General features: G+C 40.2%; 1 protein-coding gene across 20 annotated transcripts in view; it reads right to left on the bottom strand.

Annotated features, from left to right (window-relative positions):
- Positions 1 to 15,689, bottom strand: part of PTPRK (protein tyrosine phosphatase receptor type K) — a 325,128-nt gene that overhangs the window by 118,574 nt on the left and 190,865 nt on the right. For all 20 annotated transcript variants that reach the window (XM_083434768.1, XM_083434774.1, XM_083434776.1 and 17 more), the window contains exon 7: positions 13,106 to 13,399. In XM_083434768.1, coding sequence (XP_083290894.1) covers positions 13,106 to 13,399 — 294 coding nt within the window. The remainder of the gene's footprint in view (positions 1 to 13,105; positions 13,400 to 15,689) is intronic.

The following is a 15,689-nucleotide window of genomic DNA, read 5'->3' as shown; positions in this document are numbered from 1 at the left end:
TTTCCCAAAGAAAAACAATTAAATTAATTATAAAGAATGCAAAAAAATTTCAACCTGCATAGGTATTTTTCAGGCATAACACAAAACCTAATTAAGTAGAATGCAAACCTCATTCAGTGGTGATATTTCATTAAGCAATGCATGGAAAACTTCAAATTGAACTTAAGGCAAGTATATAATACCAATAATTCAAATCGAAGTGGCCAGATAAATCCAAGCAGCTATGAATAAAGGGATGAAATATTAAGAAAGTTCTACTAAAAGTCAATCTGCTGTTTCCCTGGTTTTTCTGTCACATCTACCTGGAATAAATTATCCCAGACACTAGGGGTAGCCAATTTTGGACTACAGATGCCAGCATCTTTGACCATTGGTCATGTTGGCTAGAGGTGTGGCAACTGGAGTCCAGGAACATCTGAAGGGCACCACCTTGTCTACTGCAGCAATAGACATTGACATTAGGCACTGCTGCATTACAGTTTTTAAAAATCAGTATAGCATAAACCAGCAGAAGATTATCTAAGTCATGTGTATCCTTTTTGTGTTTGGGTAGTGATTGCAGGAATCATGGGGTTTGAATGACCTATTATATACAGCAGTATATAATATACAGTAGTAGCAGTCACAGAATGACTTCAACATATGCGAGCAGTGCTCATGAATGAGGGAGGACAGTTGAATATGATAAAGATCACCACAGGGGCATAGGCAAACTTTATCAGCACAGAGGCACAGGTAAGTCTGAACCTATTGAATATTTTATGTTTTCCAAAGGTATCTTCAATTTCACCAGCTCTAACCACTATTGGGGCTTCAGTCTTTGCTTAGTGAGTTACTTGTCCATACATGTTTCCCTCTGTCCATCCTGCAGACAAACACAACAAACAGGGACCTGAAGACTTTCTTTACAGAATCTCAATCACTAATTTCACCCAGAAAATATTCTGATTACGCAGAGATTGTGCTTTAATGCCCCACAAATTACTGGCTGATCATTATACAGCAGGATAGAATAACTTTCATTTTGTTGTGCTATATATGCCATGGGATTCCGCATCTAGGGATGCAGAAACTGTATGTCAAAAGTGGGGCCATATGGAAAGAACCAGACCAATAGTCACATCTAATCTAACATGTTTCTTCTCATGTGATTTCACCAGGGCAGGGCAGGGTCTAGAAGTGTTGCACAGCTGGAATTTTGCCTGCACTGCAATGTTAAGAATTGCACATGTTGCTGTGCTTACCTTTTACCTCCACCGCCCTCCATCATTGGCATGGTCTAGAAAGTTCCCCATGAGAGAGTGTGGCTCTCATGCTTTAAAAGAGTCCTCAACCCCATAATAGGATCACCAATTATTGTAGCATCCTCTGGTCCTGAATATAGTAGAATGTGATCGTGTTTATATCTGTGCCATGGAAGGTTTCCACATCTGAATTTCTGCAGGAATCATGACTCCCATTTTTCACAAAACTCAAAATAGACCCTAAAATGGGACATGTTTACTGACTTGAGGTGGGAAATTTTGTCATATGTAGCCTCATCTCTTGCTATCTAGATGTTAGAGAAAAGTAGCACTGCTGTTTGGATTGCCAGAGATAGCAACCTATGGACTAAAGCTGCAATTTACTGCTCATTTACTCCACAGGAGGCCCTCAAAGCTCAAGAACACCATCTCTAGTCAGAGGGCTATGGCCAAAGGATAATTATACCCCCAAAGAGGAGGGAGTGGGTAAGAATGTCTTAGTCTCCCAGGCCAATTAGGTTTAGCTTTGAACTCAATGGTGATTATGAGCCTAAAGTGTATCTAGATAACATTTCTGCTATTGACAGAAAGATAAAGTAAGTGGTGAATGAACCGACGCTGAATTATTAACGTCACATTAGAGAAAACAGGAGAGGGTAGAATCTCAGCATTTTCTCCTCGATGTGTTGCTGGCAGTCTAAAAGAAGGAGAGAGTAATAACTAGTTAGTCTAAGTGATGGCTTTCTACCAGACAGTAATAATATTGTCTGGCTTTTGTAGACTACTGCCACACTGTTCACATCTTGCGCGTAGAGAAGTTTATTTGTTCAGTTGCAACTGAAATAACTAGCAGAGGGGAAAACAACAGCCACTCTCAACATCCTCAACATAAAGAAGATGTGCACTTTATTGGAATGAGGAAGTTCCCTGCCAACAAGCAAGAAGACTTCGGTCTTCTCTCACAGGAAGGCAGATTTTGAATGGTGCCTCAATGTGCATTTCTCTTCTTAACACAGGCTTCTGAAGAAATATCCTCCCACTGAGGCAAATAAAAGCACATGAAAACTTTAAGTGCACACTGTTGGAGGGAGGGAGAATGAAAATATATACATTTCTCCACATAAACTGAAGGATGCTATAGAAATAGTGGTTACTCAGTTTATGGGGCCCAGTAAAAAAATAGACTCTCCAAAAAATCTAGTTCCCATAATGGATTAGTATAAAGATTTATATATTAACACAGTACTTAATTAAGGAATTAGGATTCCTTTGATACAGGCTTAGCTAAATATTACCACAACCTGCTTTACAAGCAAAGACAATTATTTCCAATTTCAGTCACTACATTGGTGACTGCATATATTAGCAGTTTCAAATTTCACACACAGACACAAAGGTAACACACCACCATATATATATAGAGAGAGAGAGAGAGAGAGAGAGAGAGAAGCTGAAGCAGTATGTGTCAAAGGGATTGACTCTCGCTTTCATGTTAGGAAAGAAAATAGTCATGCATGATGACTACTTAGAGGGTGTAGTTGGTTAGGGCGTAATGTTAGCGCCTAAATATTGGACTGGAAAATTTCTGTCTTGTTTGTTCTTCCTGAGACAGCCACTAATGAAACATCATTCACTGTCAGGCCATTTTTCTTTTCTTTAAATATAACCTGTCTAAGGAATGTAGGTTTTTTATATTTTTAAAAATACAAGATTTCCAAATCATATAGATAAATAACCACAAATGTTGCAAAATTTGAGAGGTAGAAAGTCTGTCAACCCAACTATGACTGACAAGTTATTATGTCCAGGCCTTGATTCAAATCCACCCCAGCCATTTCCACTTAGAAGCCTGATCCAAAATTCATCCTCCTTTTCTCTCTTGCATAATTTGAACACCACACAAAATATAAGCACAATAACTTATTGTAAAGTGCTTACCTAGATATTACTGGTTTTGAAACATTCTTAAGAACTTTGTTGGGTAAGCATCAAGTGAGAACATAGAACATAACAGAATCTTTGACAAGCAGCTAGAAAATTAATCAGTGGAGCATCAACATTCAAAATAAACTTGAAACCATGGGCTTATGTAAAGAGAAACAATGATACAATGGAGAAAGGGCAAGTCTAGCACCACTGAAGCAAAATGTGATGAAAGAAGCAAAGTTGCATTGGAACTTCTAGAGAATTTGCATGGGGTGGATGGATGACACACAGCAGTACTGGACTACATGTACCAATGGTCAAAGGCCATAAAATGAACCTCAATGTTAAATAGCTCTCAAGTCAAAACACCTCTAGCCCAAAATTAAGTTTCTTTCCCACTTCCCATCAGTTTCATTTGCAAAAAGGTTAGCAGATAGCCACTGATAAGCTCTGTAAAATGGCCCTTGCAAGTGGCAATTTTGCTGAGAGGTAGGCAGCAGTAACAACTCAGGCAAACATCCTAGGCTTTGTTTGGGCTGTCTTGAGAGTGGGGGCTGTGGAGTCCCACAGTTAGCCCTCAAAGCCTACAACTAGCAGAGTTAAAGGAAGAATAGGTAATCTTCCCAAAATTGTTTAGCATCCCTCAGTTGTTTTGCATGGCAGGACCCTCCCAATGTACTTTAAATCAGTGTTGAGGAACCTGTGGCCCTCCAGGTGTTGCTGAACTCCAGCTCTTGTCTTCCTTGCCTATAAGTCATTCAGGCTGCAGCTGGTGGGAGCTGAAGTCTAACAACATCTGTACAACTGCACATTCCCTACCCTGTTTCAAATTCTGCTTTGGGAAAATTTGTTAGAAACTCTTCATTAGAAAAACAACACAAATAGCCTACACAGGGCTATTCTTCCAGATTATGTTAAGTGCAGGGTTAGAAAGCAGGCGGTATAACGTATAACAAATCACATTTGTTTTCATTTTCTTCTGGGCACATACAATAAATCTTGAGTACGCACATTTTGAGTGTTTATTTATACCAATAAAAATAGCACTGAAAAATTAACAAACACTCTTTGTAATTTTTCTTTTGAATCCTCTTCTACGGTAAATCATAGCCAAATAAAATAACTCAAATCCAGATGAACTTCTTAGTCACATATTTTACAGCTCTGTGGAGCTGCAGCGCTAACAACGTAATGAGTTATTTTGAGAAGGCCCTTTCTAAATGAACAAGCATTGTTTATTTGTCCTGTATCAGCACTTGGAAAGACTTGGAGGAGCTCAAGACCCCATCTATTTCCCTCAGAACAACAGTCCCTAAAAAGGAATTGCGCAAATAGAATAAAACAAAATCCATCCTGAAGGTCTTTTACAAGGATGTTAGATGACGATGAATTAGCTCTCAAAAACTACAGAAAAGAAAGAATTTCAGCCATTCCAGTTGCCTACAGCAGAAGCCATACCATTAGGTTTGCTGGCAGACCATTTCCATTTGCTGCTTCCTCAAAATAATTTTGTAGCATTAGGAATTGGAACCTTAGTTTGCTACTTCCCCCCCCCTTTATCTTCCCCCATTCTTTTGTATACAATGCCTAGATTGCAAGCGTGAACCCAAGGACTTTCTTGTTTTTAACGGGTCTTATGTAAGCTGAAAAGCTGGGTAATAATGCTTTAAAGATATGAATAAACCAAGTAACTTGAAGCCACAAACCCAAAATACTTACTTTGGTGACTATATATGCAAGGCAGCATAACGCCATTGCATGAATTCATGTGGCAATGCAGCAGGCACTGCTCTCTAAAGGATGTCTGTATTTGCTGGGAAAGTAAGTCGTAGGGTTGAGCTGTAAATTAGTTGTCAAAAGCGCAAAGGCCTCGAGAACAGATTTATATTTCTGTCCCAGTTCGCCTTCTGATGGCTTTTCTTAAGGAAGATTTAGACCAATATTGAGGTTAATAAATTGATTTGTGAGCCCTAGGTTACTGGCGACAAATTAAACAAGTTTATAATAGTCTTTTCTGTCACACCTAGCCATAATTACTTAGTGGAGCATACCAGGAAGCATTTAATAATGTAGAATAAAAAAACATATTTTAAGGGAAATATTGCCTTAGGGTTGTGATGGCCAACTGCTCCCCCCCTTCACCAGATGACTTTATTATTGGAAAAGAAGGAGTGCTGTTGTACTATTCCTTTTGCACCATTGAGACATCGGCAGTCTCTCATTAAATGCACTCAGTGTGAAGATACTTTGCAAGTGGTGCTGGGGCAGCTGAGTAAAAGATTAACATTTTCAGCTGAATATACAGCAAGGGTAGCCAACATGGCGCGCACGCGCACGCACACACACACAGATTTTGTTGGACCAGAATTCCCATTATCTTCGGATATTGGCTGTGCTGGGTGTGGCACTGGGAACTGTGGTTTAACTACATCTGGAGGGTCCCACATTGGGTACCCTTGATATTTGATTCACATATAATAGACGCATAGAACTGTAGATTTGTGAGTGACCCCCAAGGGTCGCCGAGTCCAACCCCTTGCAATGCAGTAATAACCCCCTGCAATATCCTACTTTCTCTCTCCTTATCTGCTGTATAATTAAAAGCAACTCCAACCCTCCACCCAGCAAAGGAAATGTTCATCTTTCCACAGCCACTATTGCCTGGGTTTTATTTGATCTCCCCTATTACCTGGCAAATCCCTACAGGTTTCTCTCTGTGTTAAATGGCTGATTGTTAGTGGGTGCCTACAAAGTAGTAGTGTCTATAAAGCATCCACAGAACCCAGCCTTTTGCCTTTCTAATCCTGTCAATTAACCACTATATGTTCCAGTTTTTGACTCTGAATTGCACATATATATATTCAATTTAAAAATTCTTTCCACCACCATCTAGATTAGAAAGCCACTTTCATTTCCAAAACAATCAAAATTTCAAAACAAAATGGCAAATTTGGAAACCTTCAGATATACTACAAAGATTATATTATCAGGATTTGAACTTTGTAGCATGAGCTTCTCTCTAAGGTCTTCTGAGGCAGTATCATATGAATGATCATCTGTGTCACCTCTTTTACTGCTGGAGTAGAGTCTTTGGATTAATGTGCTCAATACATTTTCTTGCTACAGATACTGCTCTTCTCAGAAATGTGATCTATTGACTAGATGCCCACACATCTGATAAATCACTGTGGTCTAAATGCAGCTGGGGCTCTCCTCTTGTCTGGAAGGATACAAACTGGGAGAAAAATCTGTAAATGTATAGAAGACATAATACCCATACTCTTCTCACCTGCACTGATGAATGGCTTTCCAATGGTGTGTGTATGTAAATTAAATTAGGTCATTTTTATCTACTTGCATGCAGAGGAGATACTCCCATTTTTTATCATCATGTTCGGATTGCTTTCTTGCCATTTGAGGAGTCTTAAAGAAAGGCTAAATGAAGCATTTAACCACAGTCTCAAATATTAAAGATATTTGTATCCGATGTGAGTTTTACTACCAGCTATAGAAATCTTCACATGCATCACTTTCTAGGACACTCTAGCAGTTCTAGATCTGAGGCCCATCTTAAATTCCAAAAGTAATCCCTGCTCTAGAAAAATCTCTAAATGGACTGTGCAGTTCTGCATTGTTTTCATGTATTTGAAGTGTCAACATCCTTGCACCTTTAGCCACTTTTATACTCTGCTTTCTCTCTAGGACCTCAAAATAATATAGCATAATCTTCAACTGGATCTATTCCCTAACAGAGAGCCAGCCATGACAAATGAGGGTGGTGGGGAGTCCAACTTTTTTGAAAGTTGAAATTCAGTATAACCTTCACAATGACCCTCTTAATTATAGATGCCAATCTGTGTAGTGTACAACACTATAACTAGCAAGACATATTTATTTATTTATTTATTTATTTATTATATTTATTCACCACTTTTGAGTGCAGGTGTTAGCATACCATAGCAAAACAGCTTCCTCCCCATCACCTATGTGTGTGAACTCGGACCTTTCAAAACATGGTGGTAAACTCCCCAAACTCAATGACAGCAGCTGTTAAGCAAGTATAAAGAATAGATAGTGTGCATCTATTTCTTCAGACTATCTATCTATCTATCTATCTATCTATCATCTATAGATTGTCTGAAGAAGTGTGCATGCACACAAGAGCTTATACCAAGAACAAACTTAGTTGGTCTGTAAGGTGCTAATGGACTATATATATATATATATATATATATATATATATATATATATTTCAACTGTGTCAGACCAACATGGCTACCTACCTGAATAAGGAATATATTTTTATTCAAGCTAAGAATGGTACAGGCTTAGCAGGAAGATCAAGCTCCAGAAATCAAGATTCCAAAGTGCATCTGGAAGGCTAGAGGTTCATAAGCAAACAGTACGTACAAAGATGGCCCAACAGTTGACATACCCCTCACACCAAGCTTTGAATGATGAGGCAGGGCAAGCTCACTATGGCACTCTCCAGCCCTAAGGGTCTACTGCATGTGCACACATGTGCTCTTTCTGGGCAGGTGCATCGTATCTACGAAGGTGGTTCTTGGTTCCAAGACTGTGTCCTGCCCCTCTGCCTCCAGCTCTATTGCCACCTCCTTCAAACTATGATCTGGAAACGAAGCTGTATGTTTTAACTAAGCCAAACTGTATAAATATTAAATTTATTCTGTGGTTATTTAACTTTACTATTAACTGCAGATTTATCCACTGATTTTATGTTTCACTGCCATATACTGAAAAAAATGCATACATTAGTATCCAAGACTATGACACCCCTGCTGAACATTGTCTCTTTCAGAATCTATTTATGGCCACAATCTAGTGCACAGTGAAAGCCTGTCCCACTGTATATCTTCTCACTCTGTGCAGTGTGAAGTTGCTGTTCCAAAACGCTGCAGCCTGGCTTTTGAACAGGGTGCCTTGTAATGAGCATATTATCCTGTCTGTTGCCATCGTTAAGTTACGTTGCTTGTTCTGGCCTGTAAAATCTTTAAAGAATCTGCCATCAGAGTGCCTTCAGAATTGTCTTGCCTCCCTATATACTTAGGCTGTCTGAGAAAGCTCTCTGGTTGCTGCAGCCTCATGAGATTGAATTGAAGCTACAAGTAGCCCTTTTGATACTGTAGCCCTTTAGGAATTTTGTTCCCAATGAATCATAGCAGAACCATTTGTCTTTTAGAGTATAGACAGGTGGTTAAATTATAGACCATGGATACTGGTACCTCTCAGACCCAAATTCCCAAAGAGATTATAACGACAGGTTGATTTTGAATTCAACTAAGAGGGGAACTCATCCATGCAGTTCTGTTATGGATTCCTGCATACAGAGAATTCCCATAGGCTCAGCAGATTTTGTGATGAAAGTTTTTTGAAGGCAAATCAGTTAATTTAAAAATGCTTCCATCTGCCAGATCTAAAATCACAGTCAAATCAGTTTAGCTGGGCTACTTGATAAATTATGGTATACTGGATGCTTAATATCACACTATTTAATAGATCATTGATGGCCAACTTGTGGCCCTCCAGATGTTTCTGGGACTCCAGCTTCCATCATCCCTGACACTGGCCATGTTGACTGAGGATGATGGGAGTTGCAGTCATCATTCCTGCTATATATATAACCATTTTATGGTGATCGTGTGTGAGTGTGTGTATCTATCTGAGTGGAAAAGAAATCACAGGAAATGGTTTGAAAATGTCAAAACATTAACTGCCATATCAACATTGTGTAAAGTTCATTTTCAATTAATTTTAAAATAAAAAAATAGTGTTGTCTTCAAAGTAAGAACAGCCTGCAGCAGTTTTCTAACATATCCCTCCTAACAATTCAGCTCCACATCCTTTGCACACTAAAAATAAACCTTTGAGGCCCAATAAAAAATGTTTGGCAAAATCTAGCTCTATAATAAAGCACACCAGGCTATATATTAAACTTTCATTTGATTTCAGCCACTATATTTTTGAGATTACATAATCAAGATAAGGATATAAATGGCTACTAGCCCCAATGGCTACATTTTGCTTCTAATTTCAGAGGCAGAATGCCTATAAATACTAGTTGCTGGGAATTACAGATGGGTAGAGTGTTGCTATGCTCATGGCCAGCTTACAGGCTTTCTGCAGGAAGCGAGCAGCAACACAGACTGGATCAGCTTTGTCATTTGACGCTCAAGTTAGAAGTGCCTTTTCATGACTTTATTAAGATCTTATTTAATGGGTTTACAATGGAAAGAGAGGCTATCTTAAAAGGTATCTGGAAGACACAATACATTTTCCTGAACATAATTTCCAGTATTGCTGTAGGACAACGGTGGAAACTGATATACATTGTTTTAATTTAGACCCACACCATTACCCAGCCTCATGGGACTATGAGTCTGGGAGAAAACAAGTGTTGATAAATGACAACAGAGCTAACTTAACACGTCTGAATCAACTTTTATTCTTAAATTGTATTTAATCCAATCTCCAGAGGACTGGCTATGGTGATGTAAGAGAAACTTTCAGGTGACCTAATGGGACTTCCCTTTTCTTATTGTTTCACCTGCAGCCCCCCACGATCACTCAAAATCTCCTCCAGTGAATTGGGGAAACTTCCTGAGCAGAAATCTGGGGGGGGGGGGGCAAGGAATAGAGAAGAAGGTTAAGTCCAGTCATGAGACATTGGATGACACCCTTAAGCTTGATTTAATCCAGTCATTACTTTATACATCTCATTCATCAATAATATACTGGTGATTTCTAAAATTACAATAACTTTACCATACTTAATTGTGTCTGTCAAACCAGAGCAGGCTCAAGATAAGAATAACCAATATTTCCAGAGCAAAGCACTTCATTCCCCTATATGCCATAATGGAAAATGGAGGTAAAATGATTATTTTTCCATTCTAACTCTAGTGCTCCAATCAAAAAAGTTACTTCCAGCTTCTACTTATGTTTGCACCAATGCCTAAAATATTTAAGAGAAGTGAGAACCCTTTAACAGCGGGTGGATTTCAGCAAGTGTCATCTGATCCAAGGTTGACACATGATTCCTAGGGTAGCAATAACATTGTGTATTTCAAATTTCAGGGTAGTAGTTTGTCTAGGGCAGAGACGCAGCGTAGGAAATTCTCAAGGCACTTTATCTTCAAAATAAAGTGTTACCAACACCAGGTGTCCCCATTTACCGAGATACAGCTTATTAAATTCAGCACAGGAATGTTTGCAACAGTTGCTGCTCAACTTTTTCAAGAACTCTTATTTTTTTCCCCTTTCAAAATTAAATATAGCTCACCTACCTAGGGGAGCACCAAACTGACTACTCCGCTAAAAACAATGATCCTTGGATAGTTCATGAGTTGCTTTAATTTTGTGACTTGGAGAATCACAAGTGCCTTGTGCTTTTGATTCCCCACAATTAGAGTGAACGTTGGAAGTGGAACTTGCGGCGAGATCCGTGAACTCCAGGGGGAAGGAAAGGCACAGAGGCTGCTGTGAGCTACACAATTAAAGTGACCCATGAAAAGGCTCAACATCTGTAACATCACAGCTGTTGAGATTTCTCCTGCTAACAAGCAATGGAACTGTAAAGGCAGCTTGTACAAAACCACTGCTCTTCTATTTATAAGACCACCTCTGACACTGGGTTCTCATGCAACTTTAGAGATGACTTGGAGATACAGCAACACTGTTTCTTCTTGGGCCACCTACTAATGTGAGAAAACAGATTCCTATTCCGCAGCTCAGGGGTGGAGAACCTTTTTGGTTCAGCAAGGCCACATTTCCCCACACTGAGAGCCAACTTTGAGAGGTAGGCAGGACCATCCACCTGTCAGCCATATGACATCATGATCTCAGTGAGTGATTGGTGAGTGGCTTGTCTCATCAGTGTAGGTCCAATGGAGTGGGTGGGGAGATAGAGACTAATCATAATTAAACGGTGCATCAGCTGACAAGCGGGGAGTTCAACCCTGCTTCCTGCAGGGACTCCCCGGTCCTGAATGGGGTAACTGTGCCCCTGAAAGACCAGGTGCACAGCCTGGGAGTCATTTTGGACTCACAGCTGTCCATGGAGGTGCAGGTCAATTCTGTGTCCAGGGTGGTTGTCTACCAGCTCCATCTGGTACGCAGGCTGAGACCCTACCTGCCAGCAGACTGTCTCGCCAGAGTGGTGCATGCTCTAGTTATCTCCCGCTTGGACTACTGCAACGTGCTCTACGTGGGGCTACCTTTGAAGGTGACCCGGAAACTACAAATAACCCAGAATGCAGCAGCCACACTGGTGACTGGGAGCGGCCGCCGAGATCATATATTGGTCTTGAAAGACCTACATTGGCTCCCCATATGTTTCCGAACACAATTCAAAGTGTTGCTGCTGACCTTTAAAGCCCTAAACGGCTTCGGCCCAGTATACCTAAAGGAGCGTCTCCATCCCCCAGCCCGGACACTGAGATCCTGCGCCAAGGGCCTTCTGGCAGTTCTCTCCCTGCAAGAAGTGAGGTTACAGGGAACCAGGCAGAGGGCTTTCTTGGTAGTGGAGCCTGCCCTGTGGAACGCCCTCCCATCAGATGTCAAGGCAATAAGCAACTATCCTACTTTTAAAAGACATCTGAAGGCAGCCCTGTTTAGGGAAGTTTTTAATGTTTAATGCTGTATTATGTTTTTAATATTTGATTGGGAGCTGCCCAGAGTGGCTGGGGAAGGACAGCCAGATGGGCAGGGTATAAATACATTATGATTATGATTATTATTAAATTCAGGTGTGCCAATGATTTCTACACAGGCAACTTGTTTGCACACCCAAACTAAGCAGGACTGAACTCCCAACAAATTAGCTGGTGCGTGGGGCTTTAAATTCTGCTTTCTGCAGGGATTAGTGCATGGCCAGATGATCCAGCCATGTACCAGCTCCATATATGACATAACATCTGACATCAGGTGTGGGGCAGGTGGGTATCATCTGAGGAAAATGGCCTAGAAGGCTAAATGTGGGGGACTGGAACTGGCAGTCCATCCAAATTTGACCCAAGGGTTAGAGGTTCTCCACTCCAGCTGTAGCTCTTTCCCACACCAGCATTAAGGTTGCTCAGAGTTGCTAGTGTTCCTGCAGGTCTAGGGCTTTTCACATGATACCACTGTTGAAGGATGGAGCACTGCTGCTTTTGATCTCATGTATCCCAGTCTGAATTGTATGTTTATCAGGACTTCATCAATCTCAGGAGATGGTAAAGAAAAACCAATAGGCTAGCTTGACAAAGAAACAGACTTGGGTAGAAGAATGTTCTCTGACACATGCAATTCCTAGGTTTGATCACCTTTTTAAAGTTTATTTATTTAAATGCTTAAAGAATAAATCAAACTTTTCCTCCTCCCCCCCCCATGCAACTCCCTTTTCTGACAAGGAACTCTGAAATCACATTTTAATTGTTTTGGCTATGATCTTCTTATGTAAAAGCTACTTAAGTAAACCAAAAGGTCATTCCCAAGCTATTCAGTAACTGCTTTTCTGGGGCTACAGATGACCACAGCAGGGACGAGAAGGAAGTGAAACTCCATTCCACAAGAAATCCTCTCAATTCAAGTCATTGTGAATTAGGGTGGGGGTGGGGAGGGTGACTGGTTTGCTAATGTCGCCTTGCAAGTTCATAGCACAACTTGCATATAAACCTCCAGCTACTTGGCCCACAGCATATACTCTTAGCTACAGCCATGCACCAATTCTCATAGGGTGGGGGAAATCCCCTGTAACAGAATAAAGGTGCCACTTCCCTTTGAGAAATTACTACTGGTTGAATTCTTAGCTGAACTCTAAAGCCAGTGCAGGTGATCTAAACATATGAGTTGCAGAAAGAAAAAAGCACATTCTAAAGTTAGGTTTTAGAAGTACCGTATCACAGTAAATCCAGAATAGAGTCTAGAACAAACATTACCTGCACACTTGGTCCGGGTAATAAGCGGTGGACCTGGTTGACCAGTGCCACCTTCTCCAGGTCTGGTTAGAAGAACACGGATTTCATACTCTGTGTCTGGGTCCAAATGCCACAGCTTGTAAGTTGGTGCATTTACAGCATGGGTTTCTGTCCAGGTCCCAGTTGTCATATGGTATTCCACTTCTTTTAGGATAATCGGCCCATCTCCAATAATGGAATTCGCATTCAACTGAATCAGCAAGTAAGTTGGTCCAACTCCAAGAAGTTGTGGGGGTGCTATTGGTCGAGGTGGTTCTGTAAGACACAATTATAAGAGCTGAGTCAGAAAGATAAATATCGGCATAAGGCCTGGATCTTAAATGAGTAAACAACAGCAAGGTAAGGTAGTATGTGAATATTTAACACACACAACTAACAATATCAGCTGATAAAAAACATGAAACGACGGAATATATTTCAATACTTCTGTTAAATTGCCTTTAGTACTAGGGGACCAACAGAGAGAATAAACTATAACAATGGAGATTCTGCCTACAGTAGCATTGCCTAGGAGTGATTTACTTCAGGAAGCAATTAAAAGCAACACACACTTTCCTGAATAAAATGAATCCACTAATAAACACACAGGCTTCATTTTCATTCCAGATGGCTCATATTTTGGCTAATTTGTTTCAGTTAATTAGGCATCAATGCTAAATTCAAGGCACACGGGGGTTTCACAATCAGCAGTATTGCAACGCAGCAAATCCAAAAAGCTGGATAGACAACTAGAAAAATATCTAACCTAAATAATCTATTAGGATATCCCACATGTGTTTAATCTCTTGAAAGAAACGCTAGGGAACATTAAATAACTCCTTCCTTCTGTGTCTACTGTATGAACAACTGGATGTAAGCCCCACATGAAATTCATCTACTGCATCAAAGTCAGGAAGGCTGATCTTATTGTATTTTATATTGTAAGCTAGTTTGATATATTTTGTGAAAAGTGGAGAAGATAAATAGTATATCTATATAAAAAAAATCAACCAAACAACAAACCAACAACCCTATGTTACCAGTACTTAATGTATAAAGGGTCATCTCCAGGTAAAGATAGGGGAGAAATGTGCACTTTATGGAACAATATGCAAAATGAAAAGCAACAATTCTTCAAAATTATTTTGTGAATTTTGCAATGTAGTGTCTTGTACGAAAGAAAATAAACATACAAAAATGCATTATATTGGGGGTTATTGGATGCAAAAATAGCACTTAGATGCTGATGCAATTTTAATGAGGATGTTTTACAAAACGTTTGCAAAAATATGGATAACTGAATTTAAGATCGGGAAAATGAGAGAAAGTGAAATTTACCAATCATTCCATTCCCTTCTCCAGGACTCTGTGATCTCCTAATGATTGGCTTATATTGTTGGAATGGTTTTATTTGCTTATCATTTGAATAGATCTTTCAGAATCATAATTAAAAACACCTACCACTCTGCTTTCATCTACTGAATAAAAAGCAATTGTGTTGTGTCATAACTTTGGACAAACATATTTGGACAAATAAACAAGATGAACAATAAGCACAGACTTTCTCAGGAAGCAGCATTTTTTCAGCTCTAGATGGAATGGCTATCACCTGCTCTTCTTTGGTTATTTTTTCTCCCGACAGGGTTAGCAAAGAGGATACAACTCAGGGAGCCAATGCCCCACTTTGTCCTTGCCCCTCTCCAGCTCTATGTGAGCACTGCATGGAAGCAATATTGGAATACTGTTGTAGAGGGTAGAGGACCCCCAGTCCTATCTGTTCCAACCAAAGGTGGATATTACACTACAAAAGGGAAACCCACCAACTCTGGTTGCTTCTTCCATACTCTGGGATCCTTCAGTCCTATCTAAGGCACAATTAAAACAGTAGTTCCATACAACACTTAATACAGTGCTATACAGCCATTGTTTTCCTCACACTCATGATCTTTCTATAATGTTTACTCATAAATAAATCCTGGTAAGCAACCATCCCCTGCCACTTGATTCAATACCTCCCCCTTTGCAGGCTTTCCCTCTTTCTTATCATTTTTTGCTCAGCAGGTGTACATCGGGGTGGGGAACCTACATCACATTGTTGTCATGGGGATTAAATGAGGAAGGGGAGAACCATGTATAGGCCACATTGAGCTCCATGAAGGAAAAAGATGGAATATAAATGCAATGAATGAATGAATGAATGAATGAATGAATGAATGTTGCGGCAACCAGTCTTAGTGGATCTTGGCATGCCCACCAGCCTAGGTGCTACTGTCCTGGCCTGTTGGCCACTGCTGCTCTCTGGGAACACCCTGGGGTGCAGGGCTCTGGACTCTGGCCTGACGGTCCAGCTCTAGCTACAACACTGTGTGGTATGTCCACATTCTACTCTTATCTCCTATCGTGCAATACTTTGCAAAAATATAATTTCAGAAATTGAATTGGGATTTGCTGAGATAATCCGCTAGAGCTTGTTAATCAACCTTGTGAGTCATAGCAATGGGATAGCAAGCTAAAAGATGAGCCCCTTCTGTCTCTTTAAATTAAGAGTTGCTAGAGGCTATATACA

This window comes from Podarcis tiliguerta (genome assembly GCF_965153285.1).
Source record: "Podarcis tiliguerta genome assembly, chromosome: 3".
Lineage (NCBI taxonomy): Eukaryota > Metazoa > Chordata > Lepidosauria > Squamata > Lacertidae > Podarcis > Podarcis tiliguerta.
The sequence above is the reverse complement of the archived record's forward strand: the minus strand, read 5'-3'. Positions and strand labels throughout refer to the sequence as shown.